We start from the raw sequence: 22,038 nt of genomic DNA on the forward strand, positions 1-22,038 counted from the left end.
ATATATATATATATATATATATATATATATATATATATATATATATATATATATATACACACACTTGAAGTCATAATTATTAGCCCCCCCTTTGATTTTTTATAAACTGTTTCCCAAATGATGTTTAGCAGAGCAAGGGAATTTTCACAGTATGTCTGATAATATTTTTTTCTTCTGGAGAAAGTCTTATTTGCTTTATTTCGGCTAAAATAAAATCAGTTTTTTTATTTTTCTGAACCATTTTAAAGTCAAAATTAGTAGCCACTTTAAGCTATTTATTTTTCAATAGTCTACAGATTAAACCATCGTTATACAATAACTGCCTAACTAACATAGTTAAGCCTTTAAATGTCACTTAAATAAAAATATCTAATCAAATATTATCTACTGTCATCATGACAAGATAAAATAAATTAATTAGTTAATTAATTAGTTAATTAAAAATGAGTTATTAAAACTAATATGATTAGAAATGTGTTGAAAAAAAATCTTCTCTCTATTAAACAGAAATTGTGAGAAAAATAATGGGGGCTAATAATTCTGACCTCAATTGATTCCTCGAGATGCTCTCGAATCTGGATTGACCGATAGCCGTGCAATATTCTGCAACACACAGCACTCGTACAGTGTGACAGCAGATCATAAACTCACTACGTTTGACATTTTGCAGCTTAAAATTATTTAATGATGTGTGTGTGGGTGTATATATATATATTCTTGTTCCCATTATTTGTTATTTGTTTGTGTTTCCACATAGACAAAATCAAGTCCCATGATACTTTCTTAAGAGACTTCTCTTGCATAAACTGTCACAATAAGGAACTACTTTTTAATGCTGATTTTAATGTGGAATGTTAGTGGAGAGGTTCTATGGAGAGTCTTTATGTCTTTCTGCATTATACTCACACACGTTTAAATTTTTTACACACAAGTTCATCCATATGCAAAAAAAGCAACCCAATATCATCATGCAAATTTTAATATTCTTTATGAGTGCAAAAACTAATTCTGCCAATCATATAAAACCACTTATACAAAATAAAACCATGCTTGTATAGATAATTAGGTGCATTAGGGGATAATTAGTGTGAGGACTGATTTGTTCAGCTGTTTAGTCAGCTTTTGTTAGAGTAAGGTCCAGCATAAGTAATGGTTTTTGTTTTGCCAAAAATCTCCATCTCCTCTGTGGTTAAAGTCTGGCTCAAAACAAGATCAAGTTTAAGGCGATAGTTCAAACAAATTTTTAAATTGTCATCATTACATACCTTTTATTTCTCTTACATGCCTCTTGGTCTAATCATATTTGAGTTTCTTACATTTACTAAGCAAAAAAGAAGACATTTTGAAGAACATTAAAATCAAAAGTATTTATTCCCTAGTATGTATGCCTGTGTCCACCGGTTTCCAGCATTCTTCAAAACATCTTTTTTTGTGTTCAACTGAAAACAGAAACATGAATGTTTGGAACCCCTTAAGAGTGAGTACATTTTAATTTATAAATCAACTATCCCTGTGCACTGCATTCACAACAGAATTTAAATGTTAATAACCAAAAACAATCTTGCATGTTAGTTTTGTTTTATGGCTTGTCTTGGGGGAATAAAAGGAAGTAGCTAAATGTGTGTCATTCTAATTGTGTAATCAGTTTTGTGTGCTTGGTTACAAGCTGGTTGTTGGAGAAGCAACACTGCAGGACTGTGCCTCAAATGATACTAGCAGATTTCAACTGGAGGAAACAATATACAGTGATCATTAACTGTTTGTGAACAACTAATGATCAAGTACTTGATTTTGGCCTGACTTTTTGGATTCTTAAAATATGTCTCAGATGATCAAATCATATCTTGTGTACCTGTCTTTTTAGGTCATGTGCACGAGTGTCCTCAAAAACAATTAAACGTTTTTTTAAAGCAAGTTTACTATTTTTTTATACAAGTAGCCTACTATGGTTAAGGTAGCAAGTGTAGCAAAATCATAGTGAATTTGTGGTTACCATGGTTTAACTAAAATAACTATGTTTTGGGGTTTGTGTAGTTAAAACCTTAGTTAATTTTTTGTGGGGGGGTGTCAGTTTATGATGATTCGAACTTGCAACGTTTCTTTACCAGGGCAAGATCTCCAACACCTGCTGTGCACTTTACCCACCATAGGCTACTTTTTTCCAATATACTTAATCCACTTGTTTCAGCGTTTACTATCAGGTTTTGCCACGTAGGTCTCCTGGACCGGACCGGTTCCCGACCGACCAGTGGCTCTAATGATCCTGAAAACTGTTGACGTCATTACGCAGCTGACGTAACCTGACGTACGGCCACCTCCCCTTGTTCCTTGTACTATCCCTCCGCCCCTCCGACGCAGTTGTCAAATACCCTGATCTAGCTTTGTAAACACTATCGACGGCAGGTTTTCTTGGAGATTTTGAAGATCTCCCAAACCTTGACAATGAAGTTTATGTACAAAGAAGAGCATCCCTTTGAGAAGCGACGGTCCGAGGGGGAGAAAATCAGAAAGAAGTACCCGGACAGAGTGCCTGTAAGTCAGACAAATGAGTTGTTTTTGTTGGGCCCTGCGCTTACAGATAACAGACCTACCGACGAATTACTTCCGTGACAACGCTGATTTATAGTGTGAAATTCTTGTGAAAATGGCGTATTCGACTAAAAAAACGTGACGTAATGCCTATATTGTTAATTAATAGATTGTTGTTGTGAAGCTGTCCTTCAAATATGAAAGAACTAGCGTTAGCGGCAGTTAACGTTAACGTTAGCTTTTGGAAAAGTGGCATCGTTTAAACTAACCTTACTGTGAATAGAAGATTATAGAAGATGTGTGTGTGTGTGTGTGCAGTGCACACGCGTTTTTAATGATAACGGTACGTGTTAATGGGTTAAACATACAAAAACATAACCTGCTTTGGTATAAAATTGAATTATATAAATGAGCTGTGGATGTTTGACTGGGTTAAAAGCAGAATGACTAACGTTACTGTAGAATATGAGGTTTTCCTTACATGATACCATGTGGCCTCACACCACTTTATTTTTCAGTTGGCATTATGTGTCGTCAGTCAAAATATCAGCAGAGAATCTAGGGGAATGCCCATTACACTTATGTTATTATAGCACTGAAAGATGCTGTTGTTTTCACATGACTGGTACATTATTTTCAGCACTTATTTGTTTTCCGCAGGTTATTGTCGAAAAAGCTCCCAAAGCCAGAATAGGAGATCTGGACAAGAAGAAATACCTCGTCCCGTCTGATCTCACAGGTTAATCTGTTTAAAATATAGAAACTTTTGTATAATCTTTAAGAGTATTAAAATATGAAAATCTACTTTGACACTTTTTTATTATTATTTCTGAAGTTGGGCAGTTCTACTTCCTTATTCGAAAAAGGATCCACTTGAGGGCTGAAGATGCCCTGTTCTTTTTTGTCAACAATGTCATTCCTCCCACATCAGCCACTATGGACTGCTCTACCAGGTACACATCTTTGTTTGTTTTAGCCAACCCCTTTGCTATCTGTATGCTTTCATAAGATAATTAAGCATTTCTCTTTGTTTCTCTTTTAGGAGCATCACGAAGAAGACTTTTTCCTTTACATTGCCTACAGTGATGAAAGCGTGTATGGGGACGTTTTGAGAGACGTGTAACCAATTTACTTGCTCCACATTACAGGTCTTTAAAAAAATGATCAATACGTTAGGCTACTTGAGGTGTACATGTTGAATGCACTTTCATATCCCCCTCCTAGTCTGTTTATGAAATCTTGTTTGTACTCTATGCTGCCTGCATTTTGTTCTTTTCTGCTTAAGAATTCCCCCCTCAGTCTTGCTTTACTAAGATGGACCTAGTAAAATCTTTGCCCTGGTCCGTTTCAGTAAATTTCAGTGGGTTTCATATCCATAAAGGTTTTTTCAACATTCTACACTTCTCCTTTCACTTTTCCTCATTTTTACTCCGCACCGTCATGCATCACGCAGTTGTGCTACTGCAGTCTAGCTTAGTTTAGATTTTTTTTAGCCACCCAATTTGCACAGACCAAAATCATTTATAATACTGGACTATCATACCATGTAAAGTGTGAATGTGTGTTTGTGTACTGTTGCCAATTATTATTTTAAAATAAGTTGGGATTGCTTTTTGTTTGAATAAACTGTTTAAAAGGTTTCATTTCAGTTGATGTAGATTGAATGTTTATTTGATTTTTATTATTATTAAGGTTCATGAGTTGATTGGCTTTTTTGCACATTTGTATTATGGATTGGTGTTTTTTTTCCTAAAAGCTTTAATTGTAATGGCCACAAATCTTAAGCTTGTCACCATTATAAACCTGATGTGAAACAACAATTGCCTATGTGAGTCTTTGATGGTCTTCATATTTATCATTTAAAAATCGAGAGTATTTGCTATGCATCTTTTTTTTGTTGTTGTTCAAGAGATAAAAAGTTTTATATCAGATTAAGCATAAAAATAATTTGAAATCATTATGTGTAGCACATCAAGTGTACCTGTAGGGTAAAACATTTTCCTTCGGCTTAGTGACTTTATTTATCAGGAGTCACCACAGCGCAATGATCCGCCAACTTATCCAGCATGTTTTACACAGCGGATGCCCTTAAAGCTGCGACCCAGTATTGGGAAACACCCATACACTCTCACATTCGAACACATACACTACGGCCAATTTAGTCTACTCATTTCACCTGTACCGCATGTCTTTGGACTGTGGGGGAAACCGGAGCACCTGGAGGAAACCCACTGCAACGCGGGGAGAACGTGCAAACTCCACACAGAAATGCCAACTGATTCGAGGCTCGAATCAGCTACCTTCTTGCTGTGAGGTGACAGTGCTAACCACTGAGCCACTGTGCGGCCTCGGGGTAAAACATACAAATGTAAATTGGATTTAGCTTAGATTCATTCATTTTCTTTTCGGCTTATTCCATTTATTAACCAGGGGCCGCCACAGCGGAATGAAACGCCAACTTATCCAGCATATGTTTTGCGCAGTGGTTGCCTTGCCAGCTGCAACCCATCTCTGGGAAACATCCATACACACTCATTTACACACACACTACGGACAATTTAGCTTACCCAATTCACCTGTACCCCATGTCTTTGGACTGTGGGGGAACCGGAGCACCCGGAGGAAACCCATGCGAACACGGGGAGAACATGCAAACCCCACACTGAAATACCAACTGACCCAGCCGAGGCTCAAACCAGCGACCTTCTAGCTGTGAGGCGACTACCCACTGTGCCACCGTGCAACCTCTTATTTTTTGTTGTAAATTAATTTACTAATGAAAACTAATCATTTAAAATGTAGAGATTGCATTAATTTAAAATGTTGAAAAGAAGATTGAGTGATTTAAAAAAAAACAGCAATAGCCTACAAATAAAAATTGATAAAAGTAGAAAGGGTGCATTTCAGGACTTGGGCCCTATGGCTAAAATTGCTTAGGGCCGCAAAATCACTAAATCCGCCCCTGTGCATATTTTGTGCAACATTAACATAAAAAGTTTTTTTTTTAAAAGTCTAAAGATAATATTAAATCAAAATGTTTACAGATATTGTAGATGCTTTATAAACAGAGCCGAATTAAACAGCTGTGGTTGTAAATAACATTTTACTGATTTTAATTATGCCTAATTCAGGGATGCCCAAACAAGGGCCCGCAGGCCAAAGTTGGCCCACAGAAACCTTTGATTTGCCCCGCCATCCCATCCAATACTATCTTGATGCAGCCAGGAAGATTAATGGGGATGGTTTAGAGGTTTTCAATTCAAATGTAATGTAAACTTTTGTTTGTTTGTTTTGTTGTTATAAGTTAACAGAAATTACATGCTTCAATTAAATGGTGTGAATTAATCAGATTTAGATTAAAATGTACAAACTGTCACCCGACAGACAGAGGAAAATCAAGGCAAAGGCAGATTCTGCTTGACTAGTATCTATCATTGAACTCCACTGTGTTATAAATGTGATTATGTTATTATTGCAATAAGTTAGCATCTTAAATGTTTTACTGAATGAGTTCATATGATTTAAAGTTATGTTTTCTATTTACTTGTATAAGCTTATAAAATAAATTAGGAAATTACCCATGGCTACTTTAATGTAGTATAGTTTGGTATATTTACCTTCGGCCCACGGCTCTCAATGATTTGGCTTTTGGCCTTTTATACAAAGAAGTTAACGGTTTGTACCTCTTTACTTGCTGTCATCAAGACACGCCCAGCGGAAGTGCACCAAACTGGGTTTCCTGTCCTCTTTATTTGGTTAATCACTGATATAGTTGTTTATTTTTTTCTTTACGGGAAGCCTTCAGACAAGCTCAGCATACTTTTAATCTCAGAAACGGACAAAAGTGCGTTACATGAAGATTCCAAGAGTTTCATTGCAAGAGTTTTTTTATTTAGTGCGCTGATTTTGCAAGCTAGCTGACTAAGATGTTACTTGAGCCGTTAGCCTGCTAGCCTGATGGTCAAGCCTGCTAGCCTAATAGTCATGTGTTTATCGATTTTACTGGAAAAAAGAAAATACTGAACTCACTTTCGCTTGTAAAAATTGTCTATTTTCTTTATAAACTATTTTCTTGAACAACTTAGCACAATCGATTATCGAAACACTGAGGTTACTGCAAGCATAGCCAGCTAGCTTGTTAAGTCGTTACAGAGCTAAGCTAATAGGGAGTTTGCTGCATTTTATTGCTTCTCATTACCACATACCCTTTCTTTTAATTCACATTTTGCTCTAACTCGTAGTCTTTTGTTTTTAGAATTGATATGGTAAGTTGGTTTATTAAACAACGTCAGCAAGGCTTGTCAACTTTTTGACAGTTGCCTTTAGTTTGTGTTTGTGACTTGTCAGCCTGAAACACTGTGAAATGACTAAAGTGTGCTGTTCAGCAATAGTAATAATGTTATTGGGTCAGTTATGCGTTTAACAACTGTCATTTAGCAAGGTAAACTGATGAATTGTAAGTGGGGTAAGGGCACTAAAGTGCGAAATTAATCTTAGTGTTGAAAATATAGATGTTAATATGTAACTGTAGGTTGTAATATATGGAGTTTGCATAAAGTATAGTATGATTTTTTTTTTTTCCTGTTATCTCTACTTCAGCTGGCACCACCAATCCCTACCATCATGCCGGCTCTTCTGGAGAGGCCCAAGCTGTCTAATGCCATGGCACGTGCCTTACACAAGCACATCATGAGAGAGAGGGAGCGCAAGAGGCAAGGTGAGTCCTGGAGTCTGTTGTACAGGGTGTCCGCGGGGTCTTAAAATGTTTTAAAGTTCAACAAACAAAATTTAGGCCTTGAAACATCTTAAATTCACTGACAATTTGACTTGTATGTCTTAGATCATTTTAAACAGGTTTTAATTTTCCATACAGTCACCAGCAATCCATTTCAAGAAACTTTTAACAGACTCCATTTATAACACTGTATTCCAATAGATTGTTTTCCCATGACGTTATTGATGACGTGCAAAATTCAGATGGAAGGCTAAAAGTGGTGATTCTACATAGGAATCACTATCAGAACATACAAATGTTTCTGTTTTCTGAAGCTTATAATTGTTTAAATCGGCCAAAATAAGAAATGCCGAACAGCCCTTTTTAGACTTTCAAAAGTTTTAGCTCATAAAGAGGAGAAAGTTCAAGAAAATTGCTGAAAAATGGAAGAAAAGGCAGCATGTAATCAACATTTTTTTCAATATATCCATGTATACAAACTTTTCTTGAATGCGATATTTCATTTGACAGCACCAATAAAGATTACATACAGGTCTATACAGGAGCTATGTGTATAAATATATTAACGTGTTACATAAAAGTCAGATAAAAACACCACCACACTTATACAAAATCCAGGATGACATAAATAACATACTCTGCCATGGAATCGCTGCAATGAAATCTCTGTGTTGTTTCGCAATAATCCAAGTCTTTACTGGCATTTTGGTGGAATAAACAACCGTAACGTGAACATCGAGATGCGCAACATCGGTGAATGTTTGTTGATGGCAAGTTCGTCGACAGAACAAAAAAGAAATGCAACCCTTCCAACAAAACTAGACAGTTATTATTGTGGAGCACTTTTTCCACCTTACAAAAATAAATAAATAATAATGTGGACTTGCGCTTTTGTATGCTTTCATCTGTTATTTCGTGATGTCTGGAAGATATCCGCATGGGGAATAAACTATACTTATTTATAATAAACATGTTTTTGAAACCACATAGTGAAGTGCATAATGTGTTTAACTCTTTTGTTAGTGAATTCTACAGAATACTGTAGTATAGTAAACTGATGAACTGTAATAGATACTGTTAGTGTTAACTGTGGTGTATTGTGATTGCATAGAAAACTGAAGCCTAATGATTAATTTATGACTACAGTTGTGTTGTACCACAGCAACAATATAATTACTACGACAGTTTAATTAGAGTAATAATCTATAGTATGCATCCAACACTGTAGCATTTACTATAGTATTTTTCCATGTAACGTAATTATACAGTATGTACCGCATCGATGACAGGCAAATATATCAGTTCAGTAGAAAACTCGGCCCTTGCCCAGGATCATGCCCAACATATGTGGTTATTTTCTCTTTATATCTCCTTTGAAATATGGTATACATCACAAAAATACAGACTTTTCTCTGTCTTCCATTCGTTTTTTTTACTTCCTGCCCTCCATCTGAATTATGCGCGTCACCAGAGCCACATGATTAAAAACAACCTATATGATTTAATTATCTTCCTCACAATAAGATTTGTACGTTCTCTATGTTTGTAGACCACATGTGGTGAGGACACTGATGTGGACAGACTGTTGTACATGTAGTTTGTAAAACTTGTAAAAGAAAAGTATATATAAAAGGTGTATGTACACAACTAAGTAAAAATCCTATGGGTTTAGTTCTGTATAAGTCTGAAATTTCATTCAATGGTCTTAAAAGGGTCTTAGAAAGTCTTAACTTTGACTTTGTGAAACCTGTAGAAACCCAGGTTGTATGTATACTTTTTTTTACTACAAATGTTGATATTGATCGTATGTACAGAGATGTATAAAGTGCCAGAGACCCAGACTTAAGTAAAAGTACAAGTGCTCTATCAAAAAAGTGACTTGAGTAGAAGTTGAAGTGCTCTTTAAGCACCATACTTAAGCGGAAGTACTAAAGTATTCAACATTTTTCGTACTTAAGTATTGCAAGTAGTTTAATAACAGAGATAATATTGCATATGTTCTAGTTCTACATTTCAAGAGGTCTTGTTCATAATTGTCAGTTTATCTCAGAGGAGGAAGAGGTTGAAAAATTCACACAGAACACATCTTTGCATCAAAAAACTTGCAATGGCTTTAAAGGAAGTGTAGTGTAGCGCACTAAAAAAAGTGTAGGGTAGAGAAGTAGTGTAAAGCACAAGGGTTTTTGGACTCTAAAAACTTCTCTACTTGCTTGCGATGCTTGCCCCTCTGAGTTTTTGATTGGTCTACTGCTTTGAAACTGGCCTTAGCCCTTTCACACATACAGGCTTCTCCGGAAAATTACCAGCAGTTTTCCGGAAAGCTCTGTATGTTTGAACAGGCCCTTTTGAAAATACTGGTAAATTCGTTCCCACACACATATTATGTACAACTCAACATGCGAAAGTGTTCCTCCATATGTTTTCATCGAAGTTGTTCACAATACTTATCCATCCACATAATTTGTAATGTAGTCAAATGTGTAAACATTTAGCTGCGGTTCGCGCTTCTGCCTTTGCATGTCTCTGGGAAAAAGCAGCTGCATGAATGCTAAAGCTTTAAATAAAAGTGAAATCATCAACAAAAGCCCGGCCCCCTTATATGTTTACAAATACAAACAGCAGTTTAGAGGCTATTTCTGGTTAATGATGTCAGAATTTACCGGTATTTTGGAATGGATGTGTGAATGGTCTTTTCCTGAAAAATTCCATAATGTCCTTGTCTGTGTGAACAGCGCTTTTTTGAATTTACTGGTAAACTCGTTCTGGAAATTTTTCTGGATATTTACCGGTATCACTGTGTGAAAGGGGCTGTTGATGAGTGGAGCTACTTGTAGTTCTTTCAACTTGAAAAGGCATTTTAAAAACATGTCGATCATTTATGGTGCTGCAAAAGACAGAAGTCTAACAGTCATGCACATCCATCAGGCGCATGTTTACATATGAAAACAAATGAAAAGTAGCACATCAGAATGGAAAAATGCATTCTGTGTGAAAATGTGTGATTGAGTCCTGCATCAAATGTTTTATTTGACTGAAAATCTAGGAATTTTAATATAGTTAACTGGCCAACTTTGACAATTAAAAAGTCACATTTTAGTAATGCCGCATATTGGGCACATCATGGTGCTCAAATTTAAAACATGATTACTGATTGCATCGGCATTTTTGCATTCACACATAAGCACAGATCTAGAGAAATATCAGCTAATACTCATGGTTTATATTACTTCATTTAGTTTTGTAATTTATAATTTATTATTATAACATTATAGGTATTACATCATAAATCACGCTAAAATGTACTGCTAGTAAAACGTAAAAGTTAAAACAGTGAAGTTACAAAAATTTATTCCAAACTGAATGCAATTTTCAGGCCTTTCAAAGAAAACAAAAAGACTTTGTATTGTGGCTTATTGTTGTGACTTGATTTTTTATCATGGTCAAGATCCAAATTATTTATTTATTGAATTTCATCATTGAGAAGGTTTGACGGCAGATTTGCTTGTAGAAATTAGCTTTACTGTATTTTCAGTTGAGCAGAACCTCTCAATAGAGACTGCTAAAATACAACTTACACGGTTGGCCATGTTTTTAGATCACCAGCATTGTTTGTGCAGCATAACTTGTGGTAGCAAAGTAAGAATAAAACACTGGGCAGAAAACGTTTTATGAAGGAGGCTTTGATAGAAGTATTACTATAAACTCTTGTGAGCTGCATGTTTTTTTTCTATTGTTTATATTGTGTTTGAGGAAAATATAGAGAATTCTTAGAAAGAATCATTTTAGATCTAAATTATTTTAGATATCTGTGGCGAGTGAGGTGGAGCCGATAGGGCGTACGAGGTGGGGGGCGTGAGTGAGATAATCAGAGACACCTGAACGCATCACCTGCCTCAAGTCTCACAGAGGAACCCTGTAAGCTAAAAGAAGGAGAGACACCAGTGCTAAACGAGAGAGGACCAGGCCTGGACGTTTTATGTTTTGCCTTTGGTTTCAGTTTGATGGCAGTCTCGATAAGGAGGATGTTGAGTTTGTTTTATTTTATCATTATTAAATCATTTAAAAGTTCGTCAGTTCTCCGCCTCCTCCTTCCCGATGGCCAGGTGATCATCTAACTTCATTACAATATCATTTTAGATATTACATAGTTTAAGCAACATTTTAGTCTCATCTATTATTTCAATATTGCTCACTGATAGTCACAGTTTTTGTTTAATGATGTCTGTTTTGTATCTTTGTCTCGTCTTCAAAAAATCATCCAATAGTTTTTGTCAGTTTTCTTGAATAAAATGAACACCAGTGCAGCTGTGACCATCTAAATGGCTGTCTCTTGTATTTTATCAAGGAAGCTTGTGCAGTCTGACCTTCAGTTCCTCCACACTGGCCATGTTGTTGCTCAGCATGCGATCCTTCAGCATCGAGATAGGGTCGCTCTTGCTGCGCACCTCCTGGATCTCCTCACGTGTGCGGTAACTAAAGAGACGGTGGATGAGAAGAAAAAAAATTCCATATGAGCATGAACAGGAAACAAATCATCGGTTACGTCAAATACGATCTGGAGCAGTTTTACTGATGTGTCCAAATCTGAAAAAAAAAAAAAATATATATATATATATATATAATATATATATATTAATATATATTATATATATATATATATATATATATATATATATATATATATACTACAGGCACACACATTCACACTCCTGTATTTTTTATGAAATAAATGTAGCCTCGTGAGCATAAAAGGTTTCTTTCAAAGACTCCTAAAACCTAACTTCAAACCATATCTTTACCCAGTTGAAGTGTTTTAGAAATAAAAACAAATGCATTTTAATTACTTAACCATCATGGCACATATGTGGTTGAATCTGCTGATTAAACATAATCCTGAAAATGTTGACTGCATAAAGCAACACCAGTGAGCTTTGGTTGAGATTTCAGAAGACATTACCTGATTCCTGGGTCACTCATACTGTGTCCATGATAACGATAGGTCTGCAGCTCCATCAGAATAGGACCCTGGAATTATCCATATAATTATTGAGATTCAAAAAGAGATGTCAGAACAATAAACTTTCTATTATAGAGAAGATGTGCAATATTAGAAACAAGAGAGTTATTATAGAGGCATTCTAATAAGCTTCATCACACAGTCAATGCTTCCAGACTATCAAGACATGTTTTTGTTTGTTTCCTGCAGCGAGCGATCACATCATTAAAACCATATTATTGTACACAATAAATCTCAAACACGGTTTATATAAATAATATAATTTATTATTTATTATAATTTATTAATTTATTAAACCCCGCGGTTTATATGAATAATATTCTACGTATCTATATCACTAACCTTTCCTGATCTGCAGTGTTCAGCAGCAAATTTGGTGGCCTCCCTCACACAAAGAATATCCATGCCATCAACCTACAAAACCAGACAGCAGGTAAGAAACCATTCTGCCTATTTTCAGTGCTCTATTTACAAAAGAAAGAAAATTAGCGAATGTCTTTCCAGCATCATACCCTCAATCCAGGTATAAAATCGCCTCTCTTGTAGTAGTCTGTACTAGCGGCCGCTCTCCTCCACAGAAGTACCCATGCCGTATTTGTTATTCTCACAAATGAAGATGCACGGCAGCTTCCACAGAGATGCCATATTATATGTCTCAAAGATCTGACCCTGCAGAAACAGAATGTACAAATCACAACCAGAGAAATATTAAAGTGCCCCTATTATGGCTTTTTGAAAATGACCTTTTATGCATGTGTAATCTAATATAAATCTAAAACGCACTCTGTTATAAAAAAAAGAAAGAAAGAGTCGACTCAGAGTTGTTAATATGAATCACCAAAACATTGCCTGCCTCACTTGATGCATGTGCAGACCCGAGAAAAACACCAATGGAGAAGTTGAAAAAATTAATCACTGAACAAATCACATAGGAGTCGTAGGATAATTAGGTATAAATAAATGCATATTATAAGACAATAACTGCTGTCAAACGATTATACACATTTAAAACTATAAAAGCTTGTATTTACATAAATATTAATGTTACAGTGTACATTTTTGTATAAATGCACAGGCATACTGTACATAAAACACAAAAATATACAAAAGAAACTTATAGTATGTACATTTTTATTTGTATGTAAATATAATTGGTATTATATACAGTTGAGGTCAGAATTATAAGCCCCCTTTGGATTTGTTTTTCTTTTTTAAATATTTCCCAAATAATGTTTAACAGAGCAAGGACATTTTATTGATAATATATATTATATATTGATAATATTTTTTCTTCTGGAGAAAGTCTTATTTGTTTTATTTCGGCTAGAATAAAAGCAGTTTTTAATTAGAAAAAAAAACATTTTAGGGTCAAAATTATTAGCCCCTTTAAGCTATATATATTTTTTTTCAATAAACCAATCATTATACAATAACTTGCCTAATTACCTTAACCTGCCTAGTTAATCTAATTAACCTAGTTAAGCCTTAAATGTCACTTTAAGCTGTATAGAAGTGTCTTGAAAAATATCTAGTCAAATATATTTACTGTCATCATGGCAAAGATAAAATAAATCAGTTATTAGAGATGAGTTATTAAAACTATTATGTTAGAAATGTGTTGAAAAATCTTCTCCAGTAAATAGAATTGGGGAAAAAATTTAAACGGGGGCTAATCATTCAGGGGGGCTATTAATTCTGACCTCAACTGTAATACATATTAATATAAACAAATATTTTATGCAATATATCCATGCATGTATTTATATACACATAAATATACACAGTACACACAAATATATTTAGTAAATATTAATTTATATTTTGGGATGTGATTAATCATTTGACAGCACTAAAGACAATGAAAATGTTAGATCAAACCTTTGTTGTGGAGTTTTTTTTTATGAGGGGGGTGGGGGGTCTTTTATAATCCAAAATAGGGGCACTTCAAGACTGCACTGAACACAGATCTGTGTTAAAGAGTTTTGTAAAAAGTAGCTATATCAGTCATTAGGATGACCTTACCTGGTTAGCAGCACCATCCCATAGAGACAGACACACAGTCATTCTTTGCCCTGGTATTTGCAGGCCAGCGCTACACCTGCCCCAAGAGGCACCTGTGGAATAGATGAAAGATGAATAAATTAACAAGGTGTATCAGCTTTATTCTTAAACAGGACTCAAATATATTCACGTAAATACCTGAGCCCCCACAATTCCATTTCCTCCATAGAAATGCTTAGTGTACATGTGCATTGATCCTCCCTTTCCTTTGGCAATACTCCTCTACGACCTGATTGAGAAACAGATACACAGAAATGTTATATTAACAACATATTAATAAATAGAAAGAAAATTACTAAAGAAAAAAGAGAGAAATAGATCATAAAAGTATAATAAACACACAAAAAAGAATCCTTATGGAGAATAATGACTGGCTTTTGAGAACTATTCAACTATATCAGTTTTGCTGTTCTCACCAGTCAGCTCAGCCATGATCTCCCGAACGGTGCCTCCTCTGGTGAGTGTGTACCCGTGGGCACGGTAGGCTGTGATGAGATGATCTGATAGATTAATACCTGCCTCAATACCCACGGCACACGCTTCCTGTTAGAGGACACAATGCACTTAGAAATGTTTCCACTAGATTATTTGTGGATTTGTTTCATGCGTGGCAAATAAATACATACAACAATCATCACATCAATATAGACAACTTCATAATTCCCATTAGATTGTCCACCGATTATACATGGCCTGCACTCCAGATATTTGAATAAAGTTAAACTAATTGTAAGATGACGCCATTTTGTTTGCAATGTGTTTGGTCACCTGTCCATCATAAAGGTGACAGAAGCCCCTGATGATCTTCTGCTTGTAGAGTTGATCAGCTTTGGCTCCATGCGCCTCATGGTCTGCATTGTTCGGTAGTATTGAAGGCCTTCTTCTCTGGTTAGCACTGCCTGCACTGCTGGGCCCTCCTCCAGCTTGTGCACGTCACATTTCTACAAGAAGAAGCACAGTAAATTAAAAATGTAATATTAATAAAAACAGTGATGCATTGAAGTATAAAATCATTTGTATTTAAATGTACTGAAAACTTAAAATATTACTCCAGTAAAAGTACTCCTTTGTATTAAACTTGAGTAAAAAGTGCTTAATTTTTCTTGGTTGCACCCAAGTAGTAGCTCAGTATGACCATAATTATAAACTAATATAAATGTCTTGTATTTTGTAGACTTTTAATTGTATTGATGCATGTAATAATGCAATTTTATTACAAAAGCTTGTCAAACACTCATGGGTACTACTGATAATTATTCATAATTCGAGTCAAATCAAAAAAAAAAAAAAAACTTTATAATAATAAAAATTATGAAAAACAAATGTTGACAAATATCAACATAAATTTTAAATAATACAAAGTAAAATGTATTAAACTAATAATACTAAGGCAAAATGTGGTTAAGAAAAGCCCTTGAACCATACACTTTTTATAGTCATTTTTATTTCTAAAATGTTCTTGTATGGTAACAGAGTAAAAATACTTTGCTACTGTCCACTGTTTATTTGACAGCTTTACTTATTTGTTTTTTTTACTTCAAATAGCTTTATGGTCACTTTTGATCAATTCAATAAATCCTTTCTGGATTCAATGAATCCTTTTGTTCATAAGAACTGACTTCATACTTAAAGAGCAATAGTGTAAATGCAATAAAATCTAAATTACATAATACTGCTTATCTGATAGAACTTACCTTAATATCAAAGGTGGCCTGAGGGGTAAAGTCTGCATATGTCCTGGCAGATACCACCACCCTTGCACCCTAGGAAGAATACATAAAACATTTTAAAAAGAAGTTAGCTATATTAAAATGGATTTAAAAAAAAAACATTTTGATCAGAGAGAAGATGGTAACCAAAAAAAAGGTTGTATGGAACACACACACAAATATGTCTGACATAAACCCTACAGCATTCTACCTGAATCAGGAAGCAAGCCCTAGAAAATAAAAACCTATCTCTAATCATCTACCTGCATTGCAAGTGTAATTGTACTCAAACAACCATATCAAAAACTCTGCAGTCTAATTCCAATAAATCAACCCCCAGACCTAAATGTTGACCCATAAATCTGACACAGCACATGGTGTCACCGACACTCACTGTGTGCACATTTCTTAATATTGAAAGAGGAATCCATCCACAATTAGATGCAGGACCAACATGCTAGTGACACCAACCAAAGCATTGTGAGTTGGAAGAAACCTCTGAATTTGTAAGTGCTCTTGGTAAAGTTAAAGGACCATGCAATTTTCCATAAAGGAAGGTTTAAAAGGACATTAAGCTGGGTATATATGAGAGAGAGAGATATTTTAACAAAGGGGCTGCCAGTACTCACAGCAAGCTGTGGCTCTGGTAAGGGAGTCCCTTCAGCCTGGCTGTGCGTGATCTCTGGGAAGGATTTATCAAGTCCCAGAAGGCTCCCGGATGGTGAGGGACTAAGGGACACAATGGGGTCTGTGCTGGTAATGTTGGAACTGCTGATAGCTACTGCAGGGATTAACTGAATTGGGCTGGGGACTAGGTTAATAGGTGACTTATGATGTGTAAATTGGCCAGGGGATGCAGGAACACCTATAGTGTTATTTTTTTCTATTGTTGGAATAGTTTCTGTAACAGAAGGATCTGTGTTTAATTGTTCTGAGATGGATGAATCACTGGTCACCACTGGATCTATGCAAGCTATTTTCGGAACTACCGCCTCTGAAGAAACAGCATCTGTCAGGGGTCTGTCAGGTGGTCCTGAGTGTCCTGAAGACTGGCCACTGGTGGTGTGCATTAAAGATTTGTATTCTACAGCAGCGTTGTGAGGAGTTTGTGTTAATGGAGGGGAAACTGATGGGCTTTGGCACTGTGTCGAGTAAGGAGGGGGGTCAGGATCATGGTCGTGTGGAGCGGTCAAATTTGCATATTCGCTCTGGACCGCCAGAAGCTGCAGAACGGCCTGGAGAGTGGAGGACTGCAAAAGAAGGGCACGGGTCACTTCAGAGGGTTTAGACTCAGCCAGCCATAAAATGGAGTGTTTACAGATAACGGATCAGGACGATATCTTTAGGTGTCTACAGACCACAAAAAGAGACATTTTACTGCACTAAACCAATACAATTCTAATCTATGCTAACCTACACTAAGCTACTCACAGGCAATGAACAAGAGTTGATGGCTACCTACACTAAAATAAATGTACAAGAAGCTTTCACTGAGGCCGTACCTTTTGAAATAGTAGGGCTAGATTAATCGATATCAACATTCAGAACCTATAATTGATCTAATTTTTCCAGGTTAATTTTTTACAGTTACTTTCCATAACGTGAGTGGAGAAACGTGACCCGACTCTTTTAAGGCTGATTTATACTTCTGCATCAAGTGCATGCGTATAGTCTGGCAAAGCCTTCAAATACCTCGTCGAATACCCCTCGCCGTACCCCTCAAAAAACCTAACACCACATTGCAATGACGCATAGTGCAAGCTCTGTGCTTGATCGGCTTGGTAGTGTTGTTGATGAGTGTGGGCAGGGCGGAGAGCAGCAAGCCATTAGAGTGAGTGTTTACAAGTGACGAGTTATTTTATTTAGAAGAGAGACTGCTTATTTTCTACTTTTAATATGAAAAACATTGGAAATCATTTATTTTGTTTCCAAAAGTGCAAGCAATTTATTTTCACATTTTTATAAGAAAAGTGACTGTTGGTTTTAGGCAATGGGTGTTTTCATTTCAGTTGATCAACGTTGATGTTCGATAAATAATCATAGATAGTAGATAGTTTCCTTCAATTATTTTAAAATCAAGTAATGCACCCTTCATTCAGAAATCTCTCAGTTGTAATATGTGAGCGCATTTACTGTACAAAACTTATCAGTAAACTATGAGGAAAAAAAATAAATAAATAAAATAACCGTAATCAAGTTAAAATGTTCAATTAACCAAGAATTAGATTTTAGGCCAAATCGCCCAGCCCTAATTTATATGTACCTTTAAAATACCAATTTGGACCATTTTGGTACAAATGTGTACCATTTAAAAACAGCTCTCATGCCTTTATTCCTGAGACTGCATCGGGTCACATTTAAATTATCAAAATGGGCAATATCTAGCATACAGTGTGCCCAATAAACAATATAATGCTGATACCTACACAATAAGGATGCCTCCATATTTAGACTATGTAAAAGTTCAGTCCAAAAAGCAGCTGAATTTTTCAGGCAGAAATCATTTTGAAGGACCATAATTGTTGACTGAAGCAGTGGTGTAGCACACTGGTGGCACAATTTTAGTTTTCAGTGTTGAATTTGTGGCATGGGTAAATAAAGCAGAACTAGTCCCTTCACACCAACAACACAGCAAACTAAAAAAAAACACACACAATAAGCAGTAAGTAAAAAGAATGTAAAGTGTGAGACGTCAGAGCCAAACAAGTGGTTTGCAAGAAAGAGAAGATGATAAAGGAAAAGATGACCCAAAAAAGCCATTTTTAATGAAATAATTACAAGCAAAATAATTCAGATCATAACAACAAAAAAGCGCAGATGGCACAGATGCCACATTAATAAGTCCAGTTCTAAACTACCAAGTCTTACCTCTGATACCAGTTCGGCTCCCTTAAAGGCAGCCCATGTAACAGTAAAAGTAAATGATAAAGAGAGAGAGTGAGAGAGAATTAGTAGAGAAAGATGTTGATTGAGAGAGAAAGAGTACTATCAATGTTTATACTGCTATTTTATTCTGCTATGTGCAATGCTTTGGCAATAATACATCCCCAAGTATGTCATGCCAATAAAGAGAATTAAATAAAATTAAACTTAAGATACAGTTGATAAAAGTGTTTCGTCATCATGAAAAGAAAGGCTTGTTCTGCAAAATTCCTAATTGTATTATGTCAATATATCTTTTATTAGACTTCTGTGTGCAGTGAAAGGAACTCTCTAATAGGAAAACTGGAATGCAGCAAATGTCAGGGTCAGATTAGAAAGAATGGAATAGACTTCCATTGTTTTGATGCTCAAATCCCCCCAACATCATTAGCCCATTTAATATATATTTAACTGAAAAGACTAAGTAAAACTAAATAACTGGAAAAGACTAATGAGATTTAAACAGAACATCAGTCATCTGGACATCTGCCACTGCTCGTGATGAAATGCAGAGACTACTGAGGTCACCTTTTATTTACCATTTACTCTTCTTTTATAACAACTACTTTTTAAAGCCATCTTTTTTTACGAACAGACTCAAATCTATATTGTTGTAAGGTTTTATTACAGGTCAGCTGAATGACAGCTTGATGGCAAACCAGTTTTAGACGTTAACGTTACCATCCCAGTGGATGTTCAGCTAGCTAGCCAAGCTAAATCTCTTTAGCAGAGAGTAACAAATCTAACTACATAAACATCTTTAAGGAAAATAAATGTTACACTGATTGGCGTTTAATAAACAGCACGAATACAAGAATTTATGATCAGTAGCTTTAACAGGGTGTCAGCCGGGCCTTGTTGTATCCCGCAAGGTCAACATGGCATGACTGCGCTTCGTTAGCCGTCAAAACAGACGTGATTTTGGATTTACTACATGAAGCGTTGGTGTTATGATTTACTTATGAAAATATACTTACGTTCCTGCTGGCGCCGCCCCTCAGAACGTTAGAAATGATGGTTAGCATCTTTCTCATGCTATTAACCCACAGCTAACCAGAAAAGTGATCTCCTGCGGTCCTCCACTCACAGAAACCAGGCCAGCGAACGAGGTTTACAGCCGCTGCAGATTCGCTGTGCGTTCCTCTGGAAATACTGCCTTCTGCTGGCCGGAGAACACACTACATCTGCGTCTCTCTTCTCTCCTGTTCCTGAGGCACATGAAGAAATGTCCTGATTCAAACTGAAAAGATCCACAAACAATGCCAATGTGTGTGTGCTTATTGAAGCATTTAATTTTATATATTTAATAAAAAGTTCAAGCATAATTGACAATTTATCATTGTTTACAAGATGTAGGTGTTTATTTCTTTTGTCGAGTATTAAAAGTATAGTAGTTCACCCCAAAAAAAGGAAAATTGTCTCATTCTTAATTCTCCCTCATGTGGTTTTAGCTTTTATGACTATGATTCTTTCTTCTGTTGAACACAAAATATCAAATATTCGATGTGTAGCCCTTTAAAGTTGTTTTTTTTTCATGAGAAACACCATATCATGTTATCCCACTAAATAGTCACTTTTTTCAAACATTAAGAGCTACAAAGACTCAATAGGACAATGTTCATGTTGCTTTTCAGTCAAATCATTTAGCACAATGTGTTGCTTACCCCTAAAATCTCTTCTCCACAACAATTTATTGTACAAAATACACATTTTTTAACAATTTCATGTACAAATAATGTTTTCTTTATAATATATATATATATATATATATATATATATATATATATATATATATATATATATATATATATATATATATATATATATATATATATATAATATATCTCGCAATGTTATCCACAATAATTATGTAAAGGTTTTGTACAGTCTCAGTTTGTGTATATGTGCAGTCAACCCTATAGTAATTAAATAAGTAAATAGTGAATAGTAATTATGGTATACGTGTAGGCAGATGGGTTAACTGTTGCGTAGCTCTTTAATTGTTTTTCTTATACTGTATTGTTATATGTATATTTCGGCACAGAGGTCCTGCAAGACACAACTTTTCATTCCACTACATGTCCACATACAGCAGAACGACAATCAAGTCGCCTTGACTTGAAAAGTCATTTATGTTTGAAACAAACACACACACAGACACACAAACAAGAGTAAAACATGAAACATACATAATAAATCAGCATATGGTAATGCAGCATAAAAGTGCATGAATGTATAAAAGTGATTGGCTAATTGACTAAAAATGGAATTAAATATAAATTAAGATTATTTAAATTAAAATGAGGAAGGCATGGGTGCTGAAATAAATAATTACATATTTAATTTTATTAAAATAATAATAAAAAGTATTCATATCTTAAAATAATAAAATCAAATTTTGTTTTAATATTTGCTGCATTTGTGTTGGGGTAATATTACAGAAATATTGTACCTGATACAAAAATATAGTCATCAGCTAAAACTAAACAAAAATAATGTTTTTTTTTAAAGCTCTTTTTTATTCAAAGAAACATACAAACAAAGTAGGCCTTAAACACATAAAACAAGCATGAAGTAATACAATTAAAACCATAGGCAGATACAAATATTGGGGAGGGGAGACAATGTATGGTAATGACAATTGTAGTTGACATTAAAAAATAAAAAATAAGTAAAGAAATAAAAACAAATAAAAAAGAAATGAATAAAATAAATAATAAAAGGATATACAATAAAAACCATCAAAGGGTTGTGAAGAGGCTATATGGTACAAAATGCACGGAAAAAGTAGCTACTTCAGTAGCTTTATCATTTGACAAAGTTAAGTGTTGAAGCCATAATAGCAAGTTCATTAATAAAGTGTAAAACAGAAGGGCGGTGTCAAAAACCTGCATTTATGAATGAAGAATTTTGCATAGCATAAAAGATTATTGACCGGTAATGCTGTGTACAATCCTCTTTAGTTACACCAATTTTTTCAGAAGCTCTTTATTAGATATATGAAATGTCACATGACGTCTTTATAATATAAAAATACAAGATGCAAAAAACGTTGTTTTTGTTTT

At 35.1% G+C, this 22,038-nt stretch overlaps 2 protein-coding genes, 1 long non-coding RNA gene and 1 pseudogene across 3 annotated transcripts; 2 read left to right on the forward strand and 2 right to left on the reverse strand.

The window, feature by feature from the left end:
* The first annotated feature begins 2,385 nt into the window (after window positions 1-2,385).
* LOC130228468 (gamma-aminobutyric acid receptor-associated protein-like) lies at window positions 2,386-4,175 on the forward strand (annotated as a pseudogene).
* A 2,112-nt stretch (window positions 4,176-6,287) lies between these two features.
* LOC130228469 (uncharacterized) lies at window positions 6,288-9,330 on the forward strand. Its single transcript, XR_008837766.1, has 3 exons — window positions 6,288-6,373; window positions 7,129-7,246; window positions 9,315-9,330. It is a non-coding gene; the product is annotated as an uncharacterized LOC130228469 (long non-coding RNA).
* Window positions 9,331-11,589: 2,259 nt separating this feature from the next.
* On the reverse strand, window positions 11,590-14,320 carry LOC130229090 (pyruvate dehydrogenase E1 component subunit alpha, somatic form, mitochondrial-like). The gene is made up of 5 exons (XM_056457709.1): window positions 14,304-14,320; window positions 12,794-12,950; window positions 12,624-12,695; window positions 12,222-12,289; window positions 11,590-11,737 (listed from the first exon to the last, which is right to left on the reverse strand). The coding sequence occupies exons 1-5, from the start codon at window positions 14,318-14,320 to the stop codon at window positions 11,605-11,607; spliced, it is 447 nt and encodes a 148-aa protein (XP_056313684.1). The 3' UTR covers window positions 11,590-11,604.
* Window positions 14,321-14,488: 168 nt separating this feature from the next.
* On the reverse strand, window positions 14,489-20,123 carry LOC130229089 (uncharacterized). Its single transcript, XM_056457708.1, has 7 exons — window positions 19,951-20,123; window positions 18,920-18,940; window positions 16,681-17,301; window positions 16,037-16,105; window positions 15,111-15,283; window positions 14,759-14,885; window positions 14,489-14,571 (listed from the first exon to the last, which is right to left on the reverse strand). Exons 1-6 carry the CDS (start codon window positions 20,005-20,007, stop codon window positions 14,762-14,764), a joined length of 1,065 nt encoding a protein of 354 aa, XP_056313683.1. The 5' UTR covers window positions 20,008-20,123; the 3' UTR covers window positions 14,489-14,571; window positions 14,759-14,761.
* Between the last annotated feature and the right edge of the window lie 1,915 nt (window positions 20,124-22,038).

This window comes from Danio aesculapii, chromosome 5 (genome assembly GCF_903798145.1).
Source record: "Danio aesculapii chromosome 5, fDanAes4.1, whole genome shotgun sequence".
In the NCBI taxonomy this organism is placed as follows: Eukaryota; Metazoa; Chordata; class Actinopteri; order Cypriniformes; family Danionidae; genus Danio; species Danio aesculapii.